The sequence below is a fragment of the Muntiacus reevesi genome, chromosome 12 (genome assembly GCF_963930625.1).
Source record: "Muntiacus reevesi chromosome 12, mMunRee1.1, whole genome shotgun sequence".
Lineage (NCBI taxonomy): Eukaryota > Metazoa > Chordata > Mammalia > Artiodactyla > Cervidae > Muntiacus > Muntiacus reevesi.
The window spans coordinates 8,056,734-8,071,252 of record NC_089260.1 but is presented as its reverse complement, the minus strand read 5'-3'; the positions used below and the strand labels follow the sequence as shown (position 1 = coordinate 8,071,252).

Genomic DNA, 14,519 nt, shown 5'->3' with positions numbered 1-14,519 from the left:
TTTGGTATTTAAATAATCTTGAAGAAAATGCATTAAATTTTTATTAGTAATTCAGCCTTTATCAAGAGTAAGCTCAGGAGATTTGTAGAGAACTCCTCAGGTTACACAAAGCCTTATTGTTTTCTGGTCTCTTCCTACACATCTGCTATATGATTCATTTCTTTGAAAGTTTCTCTCTGCCTACTGTCTGCCATCCACAGGTCTTCTTTTACTTCCACATAATGCAGACTTCAGTACCTGATTTTCATCCTTATCACATGCCATTGATTTACATGTCAGTGTGGATGGCCTCTCCAGTACTCTGGTCTGGACTCAGTTCTTTGATTCCCTCAAGGTCAATGACCTTTATCTCCATTACTTGTCTGTTATTTACCACTGTAGCTGCACGGTTGGTGCCCGTACTTAGAACTACTCCACCTCCCAACTAATACTCAGATGGGCACTGTCTGATTGTATGTGTCCTCTGTCCTTACAAAATTCTTTGTACTGCCATTCCTAAATATCACCTATAACGCTTCCAATTTCTTGATTATTCCAAGTCTGTCATCTAGATTTACCAGTGAATCCCATAACCACAAAGATAAATGCCACTGCATATTTTTGATCTTTACCTTCAATTACTCTTCAACGTTGCTTACCTGTCTTCAGTTCTCTCTGCAAATTTCCCACACTTACCACTTGAAAACTTTAGTCCTAAGGCCCCTTACCACACTTTGCACAGCGGATCCCCTTCCTCTTACAGTGGTTGTTTCCTTAGTTCATCTATTTCTTCCCTTTGTTCCTTCCCTCCACCTACCCTCTAGATTCATCCCATTCCTCCTCAGGGGACTCACAATATTTTCTCATTATTTCTGAGATCCATCTGGCTGCCTAAATCAACTGGCATCACCATTTTCATTTTTCTTTCTCACACCCTCTACAGTCCACTAGCTCTCCCTGTTCTCTCAAGTGTGTGCACTTTTCTTCATGGCTCCTCCCCTATCTTAATTGTGGCTCTCATCAACAGTGCATGTAAAAGTCTATTTGAACTGGTCACTCTGCTTCTGTTTCTGCCTTGCCTGCCTGTACCTCTCCTCACTCCATTTTCCACGTTAGTCACTTAGGTGATCAGTTTTCACATACACAAAGGATCTTATCATACCCTAAAGTCCTTCAGCTCTCTCCACATCCTTAGAAAGGAGATAAAAGGCTCTTCCCTTTCTCTGCCTAATATTGAACCACTACCCTAGCAGTATCTCGTATTTTGTGTTTCTGCAGTACTGAATTACTGATATTTTTTGGTATTTCAATTCTATATGCTTCTGGACAGGTCCTTCTGCCTGCAAGGAATAGCCCTGTCTAACTTGGTAACCTCCTTTTTATCCCTGAAAATCCTGCTAAGGCATTACCTCCCCTGTAAACCCTTCCATGATATTTTCCTCCCTTCCACCCACAAATTATTTCTTTCCTCATACTACTTCTATTCCATGTAAATACTTCTGCTACATATACTACCTATATTTTACTTATTGATTTATACTCTTAAGACTATTGTTCTCTTCTTACTGCTAAATTTCATTTTTTTTCTCATCTCAGGACATTAATACCTACACTTCCTTTTCCCTAAATACCTTTTTCCTATCCTACACCAGCATCCACCTCTAGCTTAGATGATTCCTTTTCAAAGAGGCATTCCATCTTCAGTTGTACCATTCTAGTCAAGTTTTCTTTGCTTGCCTTTACATAGCCTCCTTTGGAGATTACTGGCCTTCTGAGTCCCCTTTCTAAATTCTTCTTTCTGGAATGGATATGTTTCTTAATCAACAGCCTTTCTTAATGTTCTAATTTATCTATAACATGTTGTATACATTATTTCTGTATGGGTATATATTTTCTGTATGTGTACATAAATAAAAAGCTCAACTTAAATATCCTTTTATAATCTCATATTTTCAAGTTCCAATCTGAATTCATCATTTCCCTCCCCAAAACTGTTCAACCTCTTGAGTTCCCTATCTTATGTCATCCCCACCTATTCACTTGTTCACCCAACTCAGAAACCCCTATAGATTCTCTTCTTCTTCACTCAATCCTTCTGTCCAATCTGTCACAAAACTCTTGATTTCACTTCAGCAACATCTCTCAGATCTATCCCCTATACTTCATTACTTATCTCAGATATCATTATTTCTATTGGAGTTGAGAAATGGAGTATTTCCTGCCATAACAGTAAACAAAGATTGAGCCATGAGGGAAGTCCAACCATGTCACAGTCATCAGCAGTTCTGGCCTTCCAAATGTAAATTCCTGAGCCCTAAGGGTACACAAGAAGACTAATACCTGTGATCTGGCAGTCATCAGGCTGTAACCACTCCCTATGGTGAGCTCAGAGGAAGTCAGGATGTAAAAAATACAGGATACTGGCCCCGGAGAGCTGAGATGCATATGAAAAGAATGACTCCAGTGAACCCAGACTTTTGCATCTTACCATACACAGAAAAGCACTAAATTCCTTAACTTGGGATATCTGATTTTCTTTAATTCATAAAAATACTTTTGATGTTCAGACTACCTGCTCTTGGTTGCAAAGTTCTATATAACTCCTCCCCGACCCCAACTTCTCAGAGCAGTTCTCTCAGAGCAACTTGAGATGCTGTCTCCTGGTCTTAAGTCCTAAAAAGTCCCACCAAATAAAACATAACTCTCAACTTTTGGATTGTGAATATTTTTTAAGCTGACAGTTATTGCAAACACTCCGGAGGAAGACTTCTGTGGCCTGTTTAATATGTCAACCACAAGTTGGCACTTGTCATGGGTGCTTGCCATCTACTTCTACAGGAATTAAATCATGTGCCACTGCAGCTGCTGACCTTCAACACCCTCTGAAGAAGCTTGGGTGGAAAGCAGAAATGAGGCACTTTATGCTCCAGGAAACTGGCAGGACAGGTCTTTAGATAGATATTCTCAGGAGTTGACCTTACCAGCCCAATTCTTATATTTCCCCAAATCTAGAAAAGCACTAAAGTCCTTCATGGTGATGATTGTTTCTCGTGACTAGCATAAGCCTCATGAGACCAGCAGAAACTTTCTACAAAAAAAAAAATATATGCTTGATAGCATGCACTTCCCCTTTACCAGTCTTTACCAATATCACATATATACTACCCTTCCTCCCTCCCTCTTTGGATTAGTTTCTCAGAGCTATCTGAGGTGCTGACTCTTGGACTGTAGTTCTCCTATTGCCCCAAATAAAACTTCACTCACAACTCTCATGTTATGCGTTTTTCATTAACAAATATTGCTATACCTTACACTCCCTCCTCCCAAATCTACCCTTCACTGTGCTGTGAGAATGACCTTTCAAGTATTCAAAAAGGTAAGCTATGAAAGATTCAAACAGAAAACTTGTTTTCTTTCCCCACTGCTGTTTGCCCCAACTGCAACTACTGCTTACTAGGCAAGTTTTCTTTTCCCTTTGAACCATCTCTTCTCTCCTTCCTCCCACAGCCAGCTGCAAACAAACCAAGCATAAGCTGCTTAGAAAACAGCTGACATTCCAAGCCTAAGAGTCAATTCAGGCATTCCTTGCACTGTGATCCCAACTTTAATCTATTCCAACACTTGGCACCCATGGCCCATGGCCCACCAGATTGTGAGCCGGGTAATGACAGGAATTTTCCTATTCACCTGTGTTCTGCCTCCACGTCCCCTAGTAGAGTGAAAGGACCAAGAGGGGACTCTCAAAAACAACGGTGAAAAAATATGAGTGAAAAGACTAAAGGTGACGATTAAAAACAGAGGACTTGGATTCAGATGAAGTCTCTTCAACCAGTTTCGTTCAAGATGGCGGTCTGTGTGAGCTGTGTACGCCTGTCCCTTACTCCCTGACCGCCCTAAATCTCAGCACTGCTTAGACTCAGGCCAGGGGCAGCGCGGGCAGCGCCGACGGGGCCTACCGGCGGCTCTGACGCGGAAGGGGCACAGTCGTCAGTCAGCGCGCCCGAGGCCTGGCTCACAGAGGCGGCCTGGCTCACAGAAGCGGCCTGGAGCCCCCGCCCGGCCCCCCGAGCCGGCGGCTTGCCTCGCCCCCTCCCGGTCTCAGGCAGGTCGGACCGCCGGCTGGGGTCCTGAAGGCTGTTCATGCGGGCACGCGCCGTCCAAGGAGAGCCCGTCAGCACCTGAGAGAGGCCTCCCGCGGCCTCTCCTCGCCAGGCGCGACCTCCAGAGCGGGCAGCGTCGGCCCCTCGCGCCCCGTACGTCCAGGAAAACGCGCGCCGCCAGTTTAACGGTTCAGTTCCCGCCCGACTGCGGCAGCGCTGTAGGTCGGGTGCCTGAGGCTCCGCCCCGCGCGCGCCCCGCGCCCGCCCCGAGCCTCTGAGGGCCGCCGTCTGCCCCACCCCGCTGCTGCCAGTCGGGGCCTCGAGCGAGACGCCGGAGCCGTTCCCGGACGGGCACCCTCGGCGCTCCGCGGTCGTGTCTGGACTGAGCGCCGCGACGCGGCTGCCGGCCCCGAAATCCTCCAGGAGCTTCAGGCGGTAGGTTGCCGGGGAGGACGGGCCGCGAGGCGAACAGAAATCAGGACTCCGGGGAGTGAGGCGGCGAGTGGGCGCCGTCTCCGAGGACGGACGTGGGGGAAGTTGGGGTGTCGGGGAGAGAACTGGCTGGGGTCTGGGATGAGTCGGGCAAGGCCTCCACAGGGTCCCCAAGATGCGGCTCTTAGGGCGCAAAGTGGGCGAGCGGATCGGCAGGAAAGGCGCGGGGGCTGAGGCGGGGGAAACCGGGCGAGAGGCTAGTGGCCCGGGGAGTTACACTGCTGAAGGAATGTTGATAAAACAAAATGCCCCCAGAAGTTAAGTGTGTGTGGACACCTGCTCCACGACCTGGGGGTCGGTAAGTGGGATGGTTTGAAGACTGCTTCCCGTATCCTGGCATCGTCCGTACTCCTTGTGACCAACAGTTTGTTTTTGAGATTAGTTATTTTTGTTAATAATAAAATAAAGAGCAAACGAATAATTAATTACACGAAATTATATTCTGTAAGAAAAGAAAACCCAGTAAGAATAAAGAAACCAAAAACATACGTGGTCATTTCACAGAAGTAAATCAAATGGCTAATGAACCATATTTGAAAATGTTCTGTGCAACTTGTGTGTTAGGTCACGCATTTTTACGAAAGTTGACATACAACATTTTGTTAGTTTCAGATGTACAGCATAATATTTTATCAAAACTTTATAGTTGCTGACATTTTCGCAAAACTGTAAAAATAAAAACTCTGAAAAAGGACAGTTACATCAGTTATGACAATGACCAACACGCATTACCTGGACAATTTATCCCACCTAAATGTTAAATTGTATTTGTGTTAAAAGATGCTTCACAGGGAAAAAAATTTTTTTTGGTCAGAAAGCATGAAACAAAACAGAACACTCTTGGCTTATAACTTTTTGATATTTCAGTTTAAATATTTGATATTTAATTTTTGCTAAATATGACAACCTAGTTTGTGGAATGTAAAATGTCTTTCAAGTCACAATTAGTTTATCCTTTAGTCCTCTGTATTTCCTTTATTTTTCCTCTATCAGTTTATCAGTTTATGCTGCTTAATTACATCAGAATTTGGCTTTAAGGAATCATAACTTAGTAAAAGAGGTATTTTGAAGTTGAAGACTGAGATTAAATCTTATCTGATATAATCCTATATGGGAAATATACATGAGATAAATGAAAGCATGTCTTTTCACTTCTCCTTTCAGCTTATTTCTTAAATTTTATATGCTCTTATTTCTTAATTTCAGCAGAACCATCAGCAATTTCTAAAGAAATCTAGCATTTAAGTTGTATATTTTAAGTATAATACTGTTTCTAAGTATAGTACATAGTAAGTATAGTATCATATGGATTAGAATGGCAGTGTACCATGTCTGCAGAATGAGGAAAGCATATTAATCCCACAATATATTTAGTAGTCTAAGAAAAATTTTGAGGAAATGAAAATTATTAGTACACATCAACTGATTCAGAAGGCTTTATACATATAAATGTTCCTCATAATTTTTTTCCATACAAGTACTGTCCATCCACATGGAGTAGTGGAGAGTCAAGTGTGTTTTACTTGCCAAGCACACAAGTTTAGAGACGATGGCATGAACTTTACAGTCAAAACCTCATTTCTACCAATTACTAACTGTGTGAATTTGTGCAGTTCTCTTATTTTTCTTAGCTTCAAGTTTCTCATATGTAAAGGAACTTAATAATGAGTTTCTGCAACAGTTAATGTATGGCTCAAAATTAAATGAGATAGTATATGTAAAGCATTTAATATGTAGCAAGATCTCAAAAAAATGTTTTAATTAAAAAAAGAAAAGCATACATTGGGTAATGAAATTGTGCCCCCATCTGATCAGTATATATGCTTATTATAACATGGTACTATATTTTAGAAAAATTTGGTTAATTTATAATTTCAGAGTTGGTGGGCCCTTAGGATTCATATTTAGTTCAACATTTTTTAAAAAAAAGAAATAACCTAAGATATAGTTAGTATTCTAGATGTAGAATAGCAGTGACACAGATTTCCTGACTTGCAAACCAGTGTTCTATTCATATCACTTGGCCTTAATCAATGTGATACACCATATTAACAAATTGAAAGATAAAAACCATATGATAATCTCAATAGATCCAGAAAAAGCCTTTGACAAAACTCAGCTTCCATTTATGATTAAAATTCTTAAAAAAAAATGTGCATAGAAGGGACCTACCTCAACATATCACTTGGCCTTTTAAGATGATTTGTTAAATATGTGTGAACTTGAAAAAAACTTTAATAACCATTTCTCAGCATGTGTTAGTTAATACTATTAATTTTTGAGATATTGGATCAAAATGTCCTTTAAGAAACATTTATACCACAAAACTATATATTTACATTTCAGAGACAGCTGTATGACAGACCCACTACTTGCTACTCAGTGGTGTAGGTAGGATTACATTTTTTTTACAACTGTTCTTTGTAACACTTGATATCATAAATGCCTACACTAGGTAGGACCAGTAGCTTCAAAGGAAACTTTTGGAGTTCTACATTAGAGTTTGCTAAAGACTGAAGTTATTTTACATAATGACTTTATAGTTCAGCTGTCTTTATTTTTAACACAATTAAAATTAAGAGAATTAAGAATTAATTTTTAAGATAATTAATTCTTAATTAAGAATTAAATTAAGAGAATTAAGCTTTGGTTTGTGGAGCCCTGTCCTTCATAAATTATGATGTTTGATCAGTTTTACAATAATAATTGCTTATTATTATATAAGGTAAGTACTTGCCTTTCCATTAATAATACTGTTTAAGATATGATGCTGTTATGTAGTATGCATCCCAAACTTACTTCCTATAATATCACAGTCTCTATGCAGGCATAGTTTACTTTTAAAAAATCATTGAATAGAATATTGTATGAAATGTGAATTTATATATCTGGAGCCTTTGCTGTAGTTCCCCTACTACAAATTTTTGAAAGAGTGCATGCTTGCTAAATTGCTTCAGTTGTGTTTGAGTCTTTGCAATGCTATGGACTGTAGCCTGCCAGGCCTCTCAATTTGTAGTAGTTTTCCTACTACAGATTGAAAAGTGGAAGGGTAGGAGGGTACAGAAATATCTTTGGTGGGTTTTTTTGTTTGTTTGTTTGTTTACTTGTATTGCAAACTGATATAATAGTTCTGTAGCTCCTAAACTCTTGAAAATCCCTGGTTTGAATAATGTGGATTTGCTTTGCTCAGCAGCTGGAATACACTTTACAATGTACCAACTCAATTTCAGCTGAGCAATGGAAAAAAAGTGTGTGCCAAAGTAGTCTATTGTATTCTTTTCATGGGGAACAGGGTGGAAAGTTACTACTACTAGTATTGACATTAGGGTCCTAATTAAAGGGTTAGGATACATATTAAATAATGAAATACTAGACTGCTTTTAGGTCCATGTTAAAATATCTCTTTCACATGAAAATATTCAGTCAATAAAGTGGTTTTTTTTCTTCATATACTTTTTTTGTTTCCTATTATATCCTATTTTTGTGTAATGTCAACAAATACATACAGCATTAGTTTTGTTTAAAGGTTGTTACTCACCATGCTGAAATACTAGTTAGCATACCCATTACAGATCTAGATGGGTGCTAACTTGGGATGTTGTTCAATTGCTCAGTTGTGGCTGACTCTTTGCGACCCCATGGACTGCAGCATGCCAGGCTTCCCTGTCCTCTGTCTCCCAGAGTTTGCTTAAACTCACGTCCATTGAGTTGGTGATGCCATCCAACCATCTCATCCTGTGTCGTCCCCTTCTCCTCCAGCCCTCAATCTTTCCCAGCATCAGGGTCTTTTCCAGTGAGTCATCTCTTTGCATCAGATTTGCTTATCTCCAAACTTCAAGAAAAAGTAACTATTTTGTGTTTCGTTATCATTGCTAACTTTGAGAGGTTGTTTATAAATTTATGATTTTAACACTTGAATTATGTCCAAAAGAATTAGATGAAAGCATTTCTTTGGTGTGTAAAGAAAGTGATTAACCCTATTTTATACTTAGGAAAACAGTCTCTTAGACCAACTTCTGCTCAAGACCATATGGTTAGAATCAGTTTCTGGAAGATTAAGTGAAAATCTGGTGGAGTTTTACTTTTGACTTCGTCTTGATAGGCATCAAAATTTGGAAAACTTGATTCATTCAAACATCCGAAAATTTTCATTAAATAGGAGACATTTAAATTTATAGATGTATTTGGTAAAACTGATTGTGTTGGAGCTACTAAGATACACAAAACCAGTTTTTTTTTTTTTACTTCAACTGTCTAATCAGTTAGGCTTGTGATAGATTTTTTGTATGATATATTTTAGAAAAAATAATAGTCAAAATACAATATGGGCCCCTGGAGGAAGAAAGAAAATCATTATTGTTGTTACTATTCTTGTTATTTTACTATTAACCATTTGTTAGGAACTAGATAACTTCTTGTGAGCTTCATCTGAGCTTCCCTGTTAGCCCAGCTCGTAAAGAATCTGCCTATAACATGTGAGGCCCCATTTGGATTCCTGAGTCAGGAAGTTCCCCTGGAGAAGGTATAGGTTACCCACTCCAGTATTTTGGGACTTCCCTCGTGGTTCAGATGGTAAAGAATCCACCTGCAATGCAAGAGACCTGGGTTTGATCCCTGGGTTGGGGAGATCCCCTGGAGGAGGGCATGGCTACCTACTCCAGTTTTCTTTCCTGGAGAATCCCATGGACTGAGGAGCCTGGCGAGCTACAGTCTGTGGGGTCACAAAGAGTCAAACACGACTGAGCAACTCAGCATAGCACCTATCTTTGGGCTTCCCTAGTGGCCCAGATGGTAAAGAACCTGCCTGCAATACAGGAGACCTGGGTTCGGTCCATGTGTTAGGAAGATCCCCTGGAGGAGGGCTTGACAACCCACTCAACTATTCTTGCCTGGAGAATCCCCATGGAAAAAAGAGCCTGGCGGCTACAGTCCATGAGATTGCAAAGAGTCAGACAGGACTGAGCGAGTAAGCCCCACACAGAGAACTTCACATGAACTATTTTATTTAATGTTAGTGTTGAAAGAAGAGCAGCAGAAAGAGTGAGGGAACTCCAGAAAACCTGAGTTTAGATATATGGTGAAGCATAATGACATTTATGAATTCAGCAATTTATTGAACATGTAGTGTGTTTTAGACACTGTGGTGGCCCTTAGAGAGATGCTGTATATTAGATAGTGTTCTGGCTCTTAGAGAGAGTGATGGAGCTATGATTTTATAGTCAGCTAATGTAATAAATACCACACTGGAAGAGGGTGCAAGGGTGCTTTGTGAACATAAAAGAAGGGTACTTAACGAAACCTGGACAGTTCTGCCTGTGTCGGGGGGAGAGAGAGGAAGGGGCTAGCTTGACTGTAGGGTGTTCACTCTAGAAGCATGGGGATGAGCATATATGCCACTTTCTAGACTCATGACCTGGGACAAGTTACCTAATTTCTCTAAGCATTATCTGGAAAATGAGGTTTAAAAAATTATAAAACTAACATTTATTGAACTCTTATGATGTAACAGGCATTGTGCTAATGATTTATACAGATTTTCTTGTGTAGTCCTCAAACCTAGGAGGTAGGGGTTATTGTTTTCCATAATTATATAACTAGGTGGTAGAGCTGTGTTAAGAACCCAGGTAGGTTGACCCAAGACCTGAGCTCTAACTATTAATAGTGCCTAATTTATAAAGTTGTTCTGAATTTTAAATAATGTGGCATAGTTAATGGTTTACTGTGCATGAAACGTGGATGTCGGCTCATGTTTCTGTTATTAATAATTCAGTAGGTGATGGGGAACTAAAGTTTTTGAAGCAGATATGTGTGTAAAGGGATCATAATTTGGAGAGAAAAGAAGCTATATTCTCCTTTTTGTTCAGCAAATGCTTGTTTTGGACCTACTTTGGATCCAGTCCAAGTACTGAGTTAGTTGCAAGGGACACAGGAGGAATGAAAATATTGTTCCTTACTTTGAGAAGAATCTGTCCCTCGCTCTTGCTAGTATGGAAGACAAATCAGCCATCACAGTTTAGTATATAGTATAGTACAGTGTTCTCTAAGTGCCATGATGTGGCCATATTCATTTTGTCCCAGGTACATAGGTACATAGGGAAAGACAGTATTTAATTAAATCAGACTAGGTGTTCAGGTCAGAGAAGGCAATGGCACCCCACTCCAGTACTCTTGCCTGGAAAATCCCATGGACGGAGGAGCCCGGTGGGCTGTAGTCCATGGGGTCGCTAAGAGTCGGACACGACTGAGTGACTTCACTTTCATTTTTCACTTTGCTGCATTGGAGAAGGAAATGGCAACCCACTCCAGCATTCTTGCCTGGAGAATCCCAGGGACGGGAGGGCCTAGTGGGCTGCCGTCTATGGGGTTGCACAGAGTCCGGCATGACTGAAGTGACTTAGCAGCAGCAGCAGGTGTCCAGGGAGATACAGTTAGAACTACCGGGGGCCTGAAAGAGTAGTGGTGGGAGTAAAGAAAATAGATCTGAGCGATATTTTGGTGGTAGAATGAAATTAGAGACTGATTCTGATGAGGGGCTCTAATTTAGATAAACTTAAGGAATACAACAGCAGGGACATCTTTGGAGTCAAAGTGACGAATTTAATTTTGGATATGTTGAATTTGAGGTACATACTATAAGATATAAATTGGAATATCTTTTGGCAATTAGAAAGATAGTTAATATAATAATATACTCAGGAGGTGATCATTCATCACCTCCTGAATTATTAATAATAGAAACAGAAGCCAACATCCATGTGTCATGCACAGTAAACCATTTATCATTGTCACATTCTTTAAAAAGAGAGGTAGACGCTGGATGTGTAAATAAGGGCATTCTTATGTAGATAGGTAGTTGCAGTCATGAAAATAGATGAAATTAGCTAGGAGAATCAAAGCCAAATTTGGACTAATCCCTAAATTTAACTGGAGAAAAATAGGAATCATCTAAGGAAGTTAAAAGAGGCAGTCAAAGAAATAGGAAATAAAACCTATAGAAAAGAGCGAAGTTAAGGGAGGGAAATGTTTTAAAGAGGGAATATTCAGTTGTGACAGATGCTGAAATGGGTCTCTGGTTGTTGCAGGTTGTTTTAAATTCTTGTTTTGTGTTTTCCACTTTAATTTATAAAACAGTTATCTTCAAATGAATGCCATGGTTTTTTTAATTGTAAGTTCTATTTTTTTTTAGTCCTCTTTTCTTTTAATTTATTTTTTATTGAAGAATAATTGCTTTACAGAGTTTTGTTGTTTTCTGTCAAACCTCAACATGAATCAGCCATAGGTATACATACATCCCCTCCTTTTTGAACCTCCCTCCCACGTCCCTCCCCATCCCATCCCTCTAGATTGATACAGAGCCCCTGTTTGAGTTTCCTGAGCCATACAGAAAATTCCCGTTGGCTATCTATTTTACATATGGTAGTGTAAGTTTCCATGTTACTCTTTCCATACATCTCACCCTCTCCTCTCCTCTCCCCATGTCCATGAATCTATTCTCTATGTCTGTTTCTCCACTGCTGCCCTGTAAATAAATTCTTCAGTACCATTTTTCTAGATTCCATATATATGTGTTAGAATATGATATTTATCTTTCTCTTTCTGACTCCCTTCACTCTGTATAGTAGGTTCTAGGTTCATCCACCTCATCAGAACTGACTCAAATGTGTTCCTTTTTATGGCTGAGTAATATTCCATTGTGTCTGTTTACCACAACTTCTTTATCCATTCATCTGTTGATGGACATCTAGGTTGCTTCCCTGTTCTAGCTATTGTAAATAGTGCTGCAGTGAGCAGTGGGATACATGTGTCTTTTTCAGTTTTGGTTTCCTCAGGGTATATGCCTCGGAGTGGGATTCCTGGGTCATTTGGTGGTAATGTTTTATTAGTATATGTGTTAAAGCAATTTGTATTTTTCCCTCCTAAAATGGGATACATGTGTCTTTTTCAGTTTTGGTTTCCTCAGGGTATATGCCTCGGAGTGGGATTCCTGGGTCATTTGGTGGTAATGTTTTGTTAGTATATGTGTTAAAGCAATTTGTATTTTTCCCTCCTAAAATGGGATACATGTGTTTTTTTCAGTTTTGGTTTCCTCAGGGTATATGCCTCGGAGTGGGATTCCTGGGTCATTTGGTGGTAATGTTTTGTTAGTATATGTGTTAAAGCAATTTGTATTTTTCCCTCCTAAAGTATGGAACCTCAAGATCTTTATGATAATGGAAACCAAAAAGTTGATTGGTAAACCACTTCAACCAGCAAGACCTGTTCGTCATCTGAGTTCTCCCCCTGGTGAGTAATCTGGTATCCATATTTAAAAAATTAATTGGCTAATAGCTAATTAGTATTTGAAAGGCCAGATAATGCATAAATATGTATAAAATACATAAATAGTTTATGGTGGATATTTAAAGATAATGAAAACCAATGATCTCTGAAGAATTTAGAAGTATTACCAATGAAAAAGGATTCTTTTTTTGTCGAAGTATATAATTGATTTACAATACTGTGTTGGTTTTAAGTGTACAGCAATGATTCAGTTTTATATGTATATATGTATGGGCTTCCCTGATAGCTCAGTTGGTAAAGAATCTGCCTGCAATGTGGGAGACCTGGGTTCAATTCCTGGGTTGGGAAGATCCCAGGAAGATCCCTGGAAGATCCCACTCCAGTGTTCTGGCCTGGAGATTTCCGTGGACTGTATAGTCCATGGGGTCACAAAGAGTCAGACACGACTGAGTGACTGTCACTCACATATATATGTATATGCATATATATAGTTTTAGATTATTTTCCATTATAGGTTATTATAAGATGTTGAATATAGTTAATTGTGCTATATAGCAAATCCTTATTGCTTATCTGTTTTATGTATAATAGTTTGTTAATCCCAAACTCCTAATTTATCCCTCAGCTCCTCCCTTTCCCCTTTGGTAACCATAAGATAGATGGTTTTCTGTGTCTGTGAGTCTGTTTCTGTTTTGTCTATAGATGCATTTGTATGCTTTTTTAGATTCCGCATATAAGTGGTGTCATATAATATTTGTCTTTATCTGACTGACCTCACTAAGGATACTGTTCTCTGGGTCCATCCATACTGCTGCAGATGGCTGAGTGATGCCCCACTGTGTGCACACCACACCTTCTCAGGCCAGTCGTGTGTTGATGGGCACTTGGGTCATTTCCACGTCTTGGCTATTATAAATAGTGTTGCTGTGAGCATCAGAATGCATGTATCTTTTAAAATTAAAGAGTTTTTCTCTTTTCTGGATACATACTCAGGAGGGGGATTGCTGGACCATAAGATAACTCTAGTTTTTTAAGGAACCTCCATACTGTTTTGCATTGGAGAAGGAAATGGCAGCCCACTCCAGTATTCTTGCCTTGAGAATCCTGTGGATGGAGGAGCCTGGTGGGCTGCTGTCCATAGGGTCGCACAGAGTTGGACACGACTGAAGTGACTTAGCATGCATGCCTGCCTTGAAGAAGGAAATGGCAGCCCACTCCAGTGTTCTTGCCTGGAGAATCCCAGGGACGGAGGAGCCTGGTGGGCTGCCGTCTGTGGGGTCGCACACTTAGCGGCAGCAGCAGCATACTGTTTTGCATGGTGGCTGCACCCATTTACATTTCCACCAACAGTGATTGGAATTGCTCTCACCAGCAATTATTATTTGTAGATTTTTTCATTATGGCTATTCTGACCTGTGAAGTGGTACCTCATTGTGGTTTTGACTTGTGTTAAGAAATGGATTCTTAATGGTCTACTAGTTCATAGTCTACCAGACCAGCAAAGATGGGAAGAACAGTTTTTGCTTATGAGCAACTCATGGATTTTTTTTTTATGTCTCATTTTCATGGTTAACAACTGGCTTATGCTCAGAATGATACTCTTAATGCAAATCATGTCCTGTGATTTTGATCACTGCCGAGCAGTCATGCTGGAGAGAGCATTAGCAT

The 14,519-nt window shown here is 40.0% G+C and overlaps 1 protein-coding gene across 2 annotated transcripts in view; it reads left to right on the top strand.

Annotated features, from left to right (window-relative positions):
* The first annotated feature begins 4,232 nt into the window (after window positions 1-4,232).
* C12H8orf88 (chromosome 12 C8orf88 homolog) overlaps window positions 4,233-14,519 on the top strand; it is a 29,711-nt gene continuing 19,424 nt past the window's right edge. Inside the window, exons 1-2 of one of the 2 annotated variants that reach the window (XR_010658638.1) lie at window positions 4,233-4,514; window positions 12,756-12,854. Coding sequence is in view for 1 of the 2 variants with exons in the window: in XM_065902732.1 (XP_065758804.1) it covers window positions 12,776-12,854 (79 nt within the window). In the remaining variant the exon portion in view is untranslated. The remainder of the gene's footprint in view (window positions 4,515-12,755; window positions 12,855-14,519) is intronic. The other variant, XM_065902732.1, reaches the window with a different exon arrangement.